The 12,105-nt window shown below is 42.3% G+C and overlaps 1 protein-coding gene across 8 annotated transcripts in view; it reads right to left on the bottom strand.

The window, feature by feature from the left end:
- The window catches only part of auts2a (activator of transcription and developmental regulator AUTS2 a), a 1,204,773-nt gene that overhangs the window by 903,494 nt on the left and 289,174 nt on the right, over positions 1 to 12,105 (bottom strand). For all 8 annotated transcript variants that reach the window (XM_043718594.2, XM_043718599.2, XM_043718597.2 and 5 more), the window contains exon 3: positions 4,617 to 4,826. In XM_043718594.2, the coding sequence (XP_043574529.2) occupies positions 4,617 to 4,826 (210 nt within the window). The remainder of the gene's footprint in view (positions 1 to 4,616; positions 4,827 to 12,105) is intronic.

The following is a 12,105-nucleotide window of genomic DNA, read 5'->3' as shown; positions in this document are numbered from 1 at the left end:
CAGCTCACGAGCCGAATCAGACAGCACGCAGACAAGGGAATATACTTTAAGCTCCTGTGAACATGACAGACACCATAGATATCTCAAAGCCCCAAGGACAGTTTCACAACCCAGCATTACCAAAGCCACATAAAGAGCAGGTCAAACAGAGAGGTACAGCAAGGACATGCTCCAGGAACAGGACAATGGAAGCACCTCACCATTTCAGAGGAGACATTAACACCTACCTGTGAAGAGGAATGGAACCATCGATACTGTCAGGATGTTGCATTGTGTGAAGGAACAGGACATTCATCTGATAACTGTTTTCCAATTAGCATCCCTGCAACTAGATTACTCCATTTCCAGATACATTGTAGTTTCCCATTTCTTATGATTTGGAGATGCTGGTGTTGGACTGGGGTGTACAAAGTTAAAAATCACACAACACCAGGTTATAGCTGAAAATGTGTTGCTGGAAAAGCGCAGCAGGTCAGGCAGCATCCAAGGAGCAGGAGACGTTTCGGGCATGAGCCCTTCTTCAGGAATGAGGTAAGTGTGCCAAGCAGGCTAAGATAAAAGGTAGGGAGGAGGGGCGTTGGAAATGCGATAGGTGGAAGGAGGTTAAGGTGAGGGTGATAAGGTGAGGATGATAGGCCGGAGTGGGGGTGGGGGCAGAGAGGTCAGGAAGAAGATTGCAGATTAGGAAGGTAGTGCTGAGTTCGAGGGTTGGGACTGAGACAAGGTGGGGGGAGGGGAAGTGAGGAAACTGGAGAAACCTGAGTTCATCCCTTGTGGTTGGAGGGTTCCTAGGCGGAAGATGAGGTGCTCTTCCTCCAGCCGTCGTGTTGCTATGGTCTGGCGATGGAGGAATCCAAGGACCTGCATGTCCTTGGTGGAGTGGGAGGGGGAGTTAAAGTGTTGAGCCACGGGGTGGTTGGGTTGGTTGGTCCGGGTTGGGTTGGTTGGTCGGTCCGGGTTGGGTTGGTTGGTCGAGCTGTGTTTTGTGATCTTTAACTTATTGGGCAAATTTCTCCGACACTTTCTAAAGTAAAAGTCCTTAGCCTCTTTACGGCCGATATCCCTCTATTCCCTGCCTGTTCACATATCTGTCAAGATGCATCTTAAAAGTCGCTACTATATCCACCTCCACCACCTCCTATGCAAGTGCATTCCAGCACTTCCCACCCTCTAAAATATTGCCTTTCACATTTCCTCTCAACTTACTCCATTTTACCATAATATATGTCCCTGAGTAACTGACATTACTTCCCTGGGAAAAAGACTCCAACCATCCAATGCCTCTCAATTTTGTAAACTTCTACCAGGTCGCCCCTCATCCTTCAATGTTCAAGTGAAAACACTGTCCAATCTCTCCTCATTACTGATACCCTCCAGATCAGGCAGCATTCTGGTAAACAGTTTTTGTACTTCTCCAAAGCCTCCACATCTTTACAGTAGAGTAGTGACCAGAACTGTACACAATACTCCAAATGTAAAAGTTCTATACAGCTGCAACATGACTTGTCAATTTTTATACTCTATGCCCAACCAATGAAGGCAAGCATGACCACTGTATCCACTTGTGTTGTGACCTTCAGGGAACTGGGGACTTATACGCCTAGATTCCTCTGTATGTTAATGCTTTTAAGAGTTCTGCTATTTACAGTATGTCTCCTCCTGCATTATACCTACCAAAATGCATCACCTTGCATTAGTCTGGATTAAACTCCATTTGCCATTTCTCTGCCTAAGTCTCCAGTCTACTGTATCCTCTGGCAATCTTCCACACTAACTGCAGATCCCTAATTGTGTGTCATCCACAAACTTATTAATCAGACCATCTATATTTTCCTCCAAATCATTTATATAGATATATATTACAAACAACATGGTTCCTTGCTGAGCGTCACTGGTCAGAGACCTCCAGTCAGTAAAACACCTTTCCACCCCCACTTTGTCTTCAAGGTCAAAGTCAATTCTATACCCATCTTACTAGTTCACCACGAATCCCGTGTGACTTTACCTTGTGTATCAGCCCGCTATGAAGAAGCTTGTCAAAGGCTGACATTAAAGTCCTTACACACAGCCCTGCCCTCATCAATCATCTTTGTCACTTTCTCAAAAAACACAAATCAAATTTGTGAAACTTGACTTTCCTCACTTCAAGCCATGCTGCTAATAAATCCACATTTTTCCAAATGTGAGTAAATGCTGAGAATCTTCACCATAATTTCGCTACCACTGACATAAGGCTCACTAGCCTGTAATTTCCCATTCTATCCCTGTTGCCCTTCTTTGGGGACAACGGTAAGTATTGCCCAGTGCTCTGGGACCTCACCTGTGACTAAACAGGTTTCAAAGATTTCGTACAAGATCCTATCAATTTCCTCACCTGCCTCAGCAATTTGGGTTGATCCCATCAGATCCTGGAAACTTACCTACTTTAACACTTTTTAAGACACCCAACCACCCTCTTTTATATTGACACACCCTCTCAAGACTAACCTTCCACCATGTTGTCCTCCTGCGATTATGAAAAAATGTAAAATCAGCGGGGTTGTTCTGGTGGGTGATTTTAATTTGTCCTGTATTGACTGGGACGTGCTTAATGCCAGGGGCTTGGATGGGTAAGAATTTGTTATGTATGTCAGGATGGTTTTTTGAAACAAAATGTAAATAGTTCAACTCGGGAAGGGGCCAGACTAGACCCGGTATTGGGGAATAAACCCGGCCAGGTGTTCAAAGTTTCAGTGGGGGAGCATTTCGGATATAGTGACTATAGTTACTTAAGTGTTAAGGTACTCGTGGATAAGGATAAGACTAGTTTTTGGGTGAAAATATTAAATTGAGGAAAGGCTAACTACCATAATATTATGATATGGAGATGCCAGTATTGGATTGGTGCGGACAAAGTCAGAAATCATGTGACACCAGGTTATAGTCCAACAGGTTTATTTAAAAATCACAAGCTTTCAGAATGCTGTTCTTTCATCAAATGAAGACTTTATCTCTCGAAGGAGCAGCACTCTGAAAGTTTGTGATTCTAAATAAAGCTGTTGGATTATTATCTGGTGTTGTGTACCACAATATTAGGCAGGACGAGGGGAATCTAGATTGGGAGCAGCTGTTTGAGGGTAAATCTATACCTGACGTGTGGGAATCTTTTTAAAATTCAGGACCTGCATGTTCCTGTGAAAATGAAGGATAAGGATGGTAAGATTCAGGAGCTTTGAGAGGAATTGAAACCTTAGTCAAAAGGGAAATGGAGGCATAATAAAGGTTTAGGAAACTAAAGACAGTCTTCGAAGTATGCAAGGATAACAGGAAAGAACTTGAATAAGCAATCAACAGGGCTAAAGAGGGCCAGGAAATGTCTGTGGCATAAAGGATTAAGGAAAATTGCAAGGCGACTTATACATATAAGGAGCAAGAGGCGAGGTAGAGAAAAAGAGAGGTCTACTCAAAGACAAAGGATGGAATTTGTGCATGAAGCCAGAAGAAATTGCTGAGATCCTTAATGAATACTTGGCATTGTGTTCATACCTGTTAAATATCTGTTCCTTCATCTCTCACTGGCTTTTGGGAGGCTGTCATACAATCCAACAAAGTTACTGCATCCTTTGTATTCCTGAGCTTTTCCCATATGGCCTTGCTGGGTGAGCCATCCAAAATGTCCTCTCTCAGTACAACTGTGATATTCTCTCTCATCAGTAACACAAATCCCCACCTCTTATCACCTTCTCTAACGCGCGTGAAACATTTAAATCCCAGAATGTTAAGTTGCCAGTCTTGTCCCTCTCTCAACCAAAACTGTACGCTATTAGGTAGATTCTTACTGAATCGCATTGAATTTTAGAAGAAGAGGAATACAAGTACGGTCCTTACAACTTCACCCAGACATTGTCACACTAAACTCCATGATCTCTTAAGCAAAATGCTAAGGTGGAGAAAAAATGATCATTGTGAGTATGCTTGCTGTAACTGATATTTCCAGAAGTCACACACAAATCTGAAGTACCTTATCGTCAGTGAAATTCAATCAATGGAGCCGACCTTTCACTTAGCTTAAGGTCAAGGATGCAGTGGCCGCGAGAATACTGTACAGTCAATAGCTCGAGTTAGTGCTGTGACAGTGTGCCACCTACAGGAAAATCCTTTGCAAACACAATTAGTTGAGATAAAGCTGATATTGACCAAGTTGCAGCTCTTATTCAGTTTACAATAAATCAAAATAACATCTTTACCTCTCACTTGTATCATCAATACAACTTCAAATTGAGGTTTCTGAATTACTGACAGGTTTGTCATTCATGCTGAACAGACCTGAATTGGCATTGGTCCAGGCAATTTTCTTTTGAATCCTTGGCAACTTTGGAGGGAAGACTAACTCTGCATGGTGGTAGTATGACAGAATTCTTAAGATAAAATAGATCGACTTCAAAACACATAGGATCCCCAGCATCTTTTTATAAAATAAGATATGGGCAGTTTCTATGTATGAAGCTGTTGATTAAATATGTCAGTAAAATCAGAAGGAAACAAGAATTTGTGTTGTAAACATTCAGTTAAGAGTATCCCATATAGAGTTCACTGTTCTAGCCAGCTGTTCTATTAAAAAGGATAATCTATCCTACCTGTCTGTGCCTCTTCTGGAAACGTTTCTGTTTCCCATGAATGTGACTCAAGCTGGGGTCATTTTCTCTGTCAGAACTTCCATTGCGGTAGCTGTGTCTGTTCTTGTTGGCATGGAAACTCAGGCCATTTTGCAGTTCATTGCGTTTTTTCTTTGCAAGAGGGTTTTGAAGTTTCTCCAGGCGTTCGTGCGGTTTTAGTGCAATGTCTTTCTACAAAACAAAGAACATTCAACAAATTAGATTGTTGACTATCAGATGTTGATATTCTGCCTACTAATTGCATTGTAATCATAACTATTCAACAAATAAACACACATGACTGCACTGTATTTCCATAAAGATAACTTTAGTGACAAACTGATATACAAATCAACAGTCAGCAGGATAAAGTTGATCTCTTTATCAGTAAATATCTGATGAAGCATATTTAATATTATAGAAAAATGTAAAAAATGAATGAAACACAATGAATAATGCTTAAAACTATCAAATTCAGAGTTTGACAGGAGCTATATCAAAATATATCAAAGTTGTATTTGACACAGTTCATAGAATCCCTACACTGTGTGGAAACAGGCCATTCGGCCCGACAAGTCCACAAAGAACCTCCGGAGAGTAACCCACCCAGACCTATTCCCCTACTGAGCTATATGCCATACTGTACACTTCCCCTGACTAATGCGCTGAGCCTGCACATCCCTGAACACTATGGTCAATTTAGCATGGCCAATTTACATGACCTGCACATCTTTGAACTGTGGGAGGAAACCGGAGCACCTGGAGGAAATCCACTCAGACATGGGAAGAATGTGCAAACTCCACACAGACAGTTGCCCGAGGCTGGAATCGAACACAGGTCCCTGGTGTTGTGAGACAGCAGTGCTAACCACTGAGCCACCGTGCCACCCCTACTTTTCATTCTTGCCTTTTATTCATCTAGCCTTACGTGCTTTCCTAGAGGGGTTTCTTTTTTTTAAGACAGACAGAGACCACCCTCACCAAAGGGGCCACTACTCAGATATGACTGACAATGAGCTATATGCCATCCGGTGCATCACTGCAAAACCTCTTTGTTTTCTCTTCAGCCTCTTCACACAATGAGCTACTGGGAGATCAGGGGTGAGAACCATGCCCAACTAGAGCACTTCTGCTCAGGTCACCCCAAATAAATCCAACCATCACCCCTTGATATTCAATGGCATCAGAATTGTTTAATCCTTTAAAATCAACATTCCAAGCTTAACTTGTGACCAGCAATTGAACTGGCCATATAAATGTCTGGGCTACAAAAGAAGGTCAGAGCCCAGGAAATCTGCAGCAAGTAATCAATCTCCTGGCTCCTCAAGGTCTGTCACCAACTACCAAGCACAAGGAAGGAATATGGGGGTACTCTACATCTGCATGCATGAATTCAGCTCCTTCAATACTCAAGAAGTTCAATGTCATCCAGGGCAAAGCAGCCCACTTCATATGCACCCCATCTAATACATGGCCAATTTATTCACTTTGCCACCAACACCACTTACAAAATGCACCACAACAACTTGCCAAGGCCCCATCAATAACATGGGGTGACATGTTGGTTCAATGGCTCGCACCGCTGCTTCACAGCGCTAGGGACCCAGGTTCAATTCCACTCTTGGACGAATATCTGTGTGGAAGTCACATATTCGCCCCGTGTCTGAGTAAATTTCCTCCCACAGTCCAAGATCTGCAGGTTAGGTGGATTGACCATGCTAAATGCAGGGTTACAGGTATAGGATGGGGGTGTGGGGGAATGAGTCTGGATTAGATGCTCTTCAGAGGGACAATGTGGACACAATGGGGCAATTGGCCTGCTTCCATGCTGCTGGGATTCTATGATCACCTTGCATATCTGGATACCTATAGAGGTGACCGTTATTACCTACAAGCTAGGCAGCAGACACCTAGAAATACTAACATCTGCAGGCTCTAAGCCACACACATTGCCCTGACTTGGAAAACATATCACTGTTCCTTCACTGTCGCTGGATCAAAATCATTGAAGTCTTTAATAAATAATGTTGTGCATGCACCTACTCCACATGGACTGCAATGTTTGAAGAAGGCAGCTCACTACCACTTTCTCAAGAGCAATTGGAGATGGATAATAAGTCAGCCATGCACATTTCCTATGAACTAAAGACTGATTCACGAGTCTTCCTGCACCTGTACAAATGTAAAACACATGGCAATAAGCCAGCAGCCTTTCCTAAGTGAGAATGCAGCACACGTGTCATAGTCAAACTTGACTTTTCTCCCAAATCATTCATTCAGCAATGATGCAAGACACTGGCTGTGCACAGGGGATCTGGCAGTGAGGACCCTTCTCACCACCACCAAGTTAAACCTTGGGTCTTTTGTTGAGACATTCTGCCAAATTAGTTCCATGCCCTGCTCAGAGAGTCCAATGACAGAACTCATTTTCCCATTGAGCTTTAAACACAGAAAGTCACAAACCTGCACTGTTATTTCTGTTCCGCAAAGCACATTGTTATGAGCTGCCTGGTTCGGCTGCTCAGTTTGTGACAAATTAAGTGCAATCTCTGTGTCGTGGAGACACTCCCACCGGGAAGTGGGCTGAAATTGCCTAAACACATTTCCCTACAGAGTTCTTAAAGCTGACAAACGTGAGAGGGCTGAGCCCAAAATTCTCACGGGCGAGATTTAGTCTCATATACCCAGAGGAAAGAGAAACTGTTCCATCAGTCTCAGTTGGTTTAGTACAATTTTTCAGTTTGCATTCAAACGCAACAAAACACAACAAAATCGACTGTTTTTTTTGGAAGAGCACTGGAGCATGAAGACATTGGTCACAGCGTACAAAAACATCTGTCGTGGTGGCACTCAATAAAAATCATGTGGTGTGTCAACAGACGAGGGGAAAAAAGCAGCTCTGCATCAGGCACATGCAGTTATGCTAACAACGTAACCTTTATGCCCTCGGCAATGTATTCCACTGGGAACTGGTGCAGGCTCAAGAGTTCAAGGAACAAAACCCTTTTTATTTGGTATGCACGTGCTGGGTTTTAAATGTCTTGTAGCATTTTGTTGCTGGCTGTTTGTGGTGAAACGCATAGTCAGGGAAGACAGCTGGCATCACAATGTACGAATAATAAGAAAGAAAATTCGGCTTTCGCATCCAAAGGACATCCCAAAACACTTCACAGCCAACAAAGTACTTTGGAAGTGAGTCATTGTAAGCAAACAAAGTAGACAAGGCCCATAACCGTTGATGGTTAAATGTTCAGTTAATCTGTGTTTTTGTGGTGTTGGCTAAAAGTGCTTGCTCAGGCACCAAACTCTCCCACTCTTCTTCGGGAGGCACAATGAAATCTTTTATAGTCACTTAAATAGACAGAAGGGACCTTGACTTAACGTGCATCCATGATTGCACCTCTGAGCACCAATGCAACAACACCCCCACCCCCACCCTGCCGGTAACTGTATCTACCAGCCTAGAAGTAGTACTGGAGTCTCTCAGGTTTGTGTGGAACCACGACCTTCACACTCCAAGAGGAGTGCCCTACCATTAAACCAAGGCTATCACTTGTAACAGCATGTAAGAAAGAATACAGATATTTCATCAGTGCTGGTTTCTAGGGGACTGAACTTCCATTTTCTTCGCATCAATATGGACAACGTGAATTGACCCAGAGATTCCAGTCAAGCTCAGTTAGTGTCACACTTCTTATGGGTTCAGTTCAAAAAATTCTGAGTTGATATTCCAGTGTAGTGTTGAGGGAGTGCTGGACTAATAAAGGTGACATTCTTTGAGTGAACCATTTGCTGCACTTCTGATAGATGCAAAAAATCTTCTGGGATGACAAAGACATCGCCAAGCGAACATTTATCCCACACAAAAAAAACTTAAGTAAAATAGACTCTCTGGCTGTCATCATATTGTGGGGGCTTGCTGTGTATGGATTGCCTACTGTGTTTCCCACATTACAATGGTCGCTACATTTCAAAATACTTCAGAAGTTGCACCGAAGTTGCATGACGGCAAATGGCGTGGTGAACTGCGCTGGATCATTTTATTAACTTTAGAACTTTTAAATATATTATTATGAGACAAAAGGTGGGAAACTTGGAGTCAGAGAATTACTGGAACAACAAGATCACCACATCAAACCGTTTCCTAGGCCAGGAATTTAGTGGGGTGGCTGAGATGGGAACTGAAGTAGTCAATCCGGTTCGCTTATACAGTCCAGAAACCCTAGCCATATTCCTCAAAGCAAGTGGATTTCCAAAAAAAGCAGCCCACACACCACAGATATCTGAGTGGACCAACTCCTTTGCTCTTGGCCACTCAAGGTGAGGCCTGTTCAATGGTCAAAATGTGACCAAAGAATGGAGGCTGCACTCCTGATTGCTCATCTAAAAACCCATTCCTGACACAGATGAGAAATGACCACAGCACTATGGAGGAGTGCCAAAAAAAGCGACCTGGCAACTTCTATAAATGTGAAGCGCATTGAGAGAGTACTTCCATGTCGAGGCTTTCATTGCCAGAGAACACCCACCAGGCCTCCAGAGTCAGGCTCTGGCCCATCATCCTCAGGGGACAGTGAAGATGTGACCTCTGGCTATTAACTGATCCATGAGACAGAACCTTTCTTCAGCGATGTTCTTCAGAATCTGCATTTGACCCTTACAGGAGGACCCTGATCCCAAATGGGAAGTTCAGCCTCTCATGTCCATTTGCTAAATTGATTGTGATAAAGACAACAAGCTTTGTCTTTAAAAATGAATACCATTTCCCTTGGTTTAAGGTTAGAGGACAAAGAAAAAAAGGGAACCTGAGGAGTAACATTCTACACAGAGGGTGGTACGCATATGGAATAAGCTGTCAGCAGAAGTGGTGTTGAGGCAGGTACATTAACAACATTTAAAAAGCACTTGGACAAATATATGATAGTAAAGGTTTAGAACGATATCGGCCAAGTGCAGGGATATGAGGTTAGCATGGATGGGCATTTTGGGCCGAATGGCCTGTTTCCCTGCTGTAGGACTCTATGACCTTATTTGCAACCACATGGCTTTAAAGATCTTAGGGTCTTTTGAAAATTCCCAACAACCTGCTAGATACTGGATGGATAAGTGTGGAGACATAACAAAAAAAAAGATCCATTCGGACTCAGCCAGATATACTGCTTTTTTTCATTTATATAAATGATTTGGGTGTGAACATAGGAGGTATAGTTAATAAGGTTGCAGATGACACCAAAATTGGAGGTGTAGTGGACAGCAAAGAAGGTTACCTCAGATTACAATGGGATCTTGATCAGATGGACCAATGGGCTGTGGAGTGGCAGATGGAGTTTAATTCAGATAAACGTGAGGTGCTGCATTTCGGAAAAGCAAATCAGATCAGGATTTATACACTTAATGGTAAGGTCCTGGGGAGTGTTGCTGGACAAAGAGACCTTGGAGTGCAGGTTCATAATTCCTTGAAAGTGGAGACTCAGGATGATAGGATATGCTTTCCTTTATTGGATAGAGCATTGAGTACAGGTGTTGGAGGTCATGTTGCAGCTGTACAGGACTTTGGTTAGGCCATTTTTTGGAGTATTGCATACAATTCTGGTCTCCCTCCTATCAGAAGGATGTTGTGAAACTTGAAAGGGTTCAGAAAAGACTTACAAGGATGTTGCCAGGGTTGGAGGATTTAAAGCTACAGGGAGAGGCTGAATAGGCTGGGGCTGTTTTCCCTGCAGCGTCAGAGGCTAAGGGGAAACAGAGAATAGAAACCTTTATAGAGGTTTATAAAAATTATGAGGGGCATGGAAAGGCTAAATAGACAAGGTCTTTTCCCTGGGGTGGGGGAGTCCAGAACAAGAGGGCATAGATTTAAGGTGAGAGGGAAAAAATTTAAAAGGGACCGAAGGGGCAACTTTTTCACTCAGAGGGTGGTGCCTGTATGGAATGAGCTGCTAGATAAAGTGGTGGAGGCTGGGACAATTACAACATTTAAAAAGCATCTGGATGGGTATGTGAATAGAAAGGGTTTAGAGGGATATCGGCCAAGTACTGGCAAATGGGACTAGATTAGGTTAGGATATCTGGTTGGCATGGACGAGTTGGACTAAAGGGTTTGTTTCTATGCTGTACATCTCTATGACTGCATCCTTGAAAAAGCAGATATGTCTTGGAGTCTGACTGCTATTTTAATTGGTATCTTTGAGGAGAGGCAGAGATTCCCTATTTCCAGCTGACCAGGAAATTGTGTGGGCAGGGTAATTTATCAGTTCTTTCACAGGTTTGCTTTTGGGCCAGAAGGTACATCTGTCCAGTCCATAGAAGAAAACCTTAAGGAACCCCAACCCCAGAGGATCTCTCAGTGCCACAACTGCAATTCACCCTCTGATCGACTAACCTGCTACCATACTTCTTTCTACATTGCTATCAGAGGCCTGTTGTAAAAGTTATCTTTAAATGATTCCTCAAAAGATCTTGGTTGGCAAGCAATACATTAATAACGCAGAGCCATCAAACTCCACTGCAGCTTCCAGGTGACCTACTGTGCTGTTGCCCAGAGTAAAAAATTGCCCTCCTAACGCAAGGTCTGGTCATTTATCATAACAACAAGAAAATGACATAGCTTATCTCCCTTGCAGATTTTTAAATTTTTCATGAAGCCAGTGTCCTGAGCTGATCATTCCAGAACAGCGTCCCAGTGTACAATATAATTTTTTCCGTTACATTTACTTTGTAAGCTCAGCTATTTTTTTTTTCAATTCCCCTGGGCCTCTATAGAACAAGATGTCCATTCTGCAAATAGGCTGCCGTACAAGAATGAACAAAGCCTTACAAAGAAAACATTCTCATTAAGTACCTAATCAGGCCACTTGAGGGAGAGGTTTTTCAGCTTTTATAAGATTTGCAATTATGCCAATTATTTCACCAGCATACTTTTTTTTACTCTTCTAACCAACTCAATATGTTTGGATAGTTAAGAGACAATTGTGTTCCCTTCATATCTTTTCTAAATTTATTAGAATACTTTTTAACAGGAAGATCAATAGTCTGGACAGATAACATAATTTACAATCTAAAACCCAAAAGGTTGAGAGTCCTCCAGTTATTATTCCTTACACATTTCCCAGGTGAAGCCTAAATAAGGCCAATAAACCACAAACTATTCTTAATTCAGTCAAAATGACCAACCTCACACTCATTCCACAATGATTACCGGTGTGGAAAATGATACTATTTATGTTACCAATTTCATTTTTTGTTGAATTGACATCATGTGCTAACTTTCTGAGACTAAGCATGTTTTCAAAATTCACTTGAATCAAATATTCATAGTAAACATCAGGATTATTAACTGTCAGATAACTATTAGTTTCACATGAATTAGCCACTATCCAAAACAAAGACTACTTTTTTTTCCAAAAAAAGTCCTTCTTGACCTAACTAATTTTAAATTGTGTAATTTGAACTTGTGCAGCTGGATTTCCCA

Source organism: Chiloscyllium plagiosum, unplaced genomic scaffold (genome assembly GCF_037043375.1).
Source record: "Chiloscyllium plagiosum isolate Xiang-an unplaced genomic scaffold, Cpla_swu_hap1 HiC_scaffold_31, whole genome shotgun sequence".
NCBI lineage: Eukaryota > Metazoa > Chordata > Chondrichthyes > Orectolobiformes > Hemiscylliidae > Chiloscyllium > Chiloscyllium plagiosum.
The sequence above is the reverse complement of the archived record's forward strand: the minus strand, read 5'-3'. Positions and strand labels throughout refer to the sequence as shown.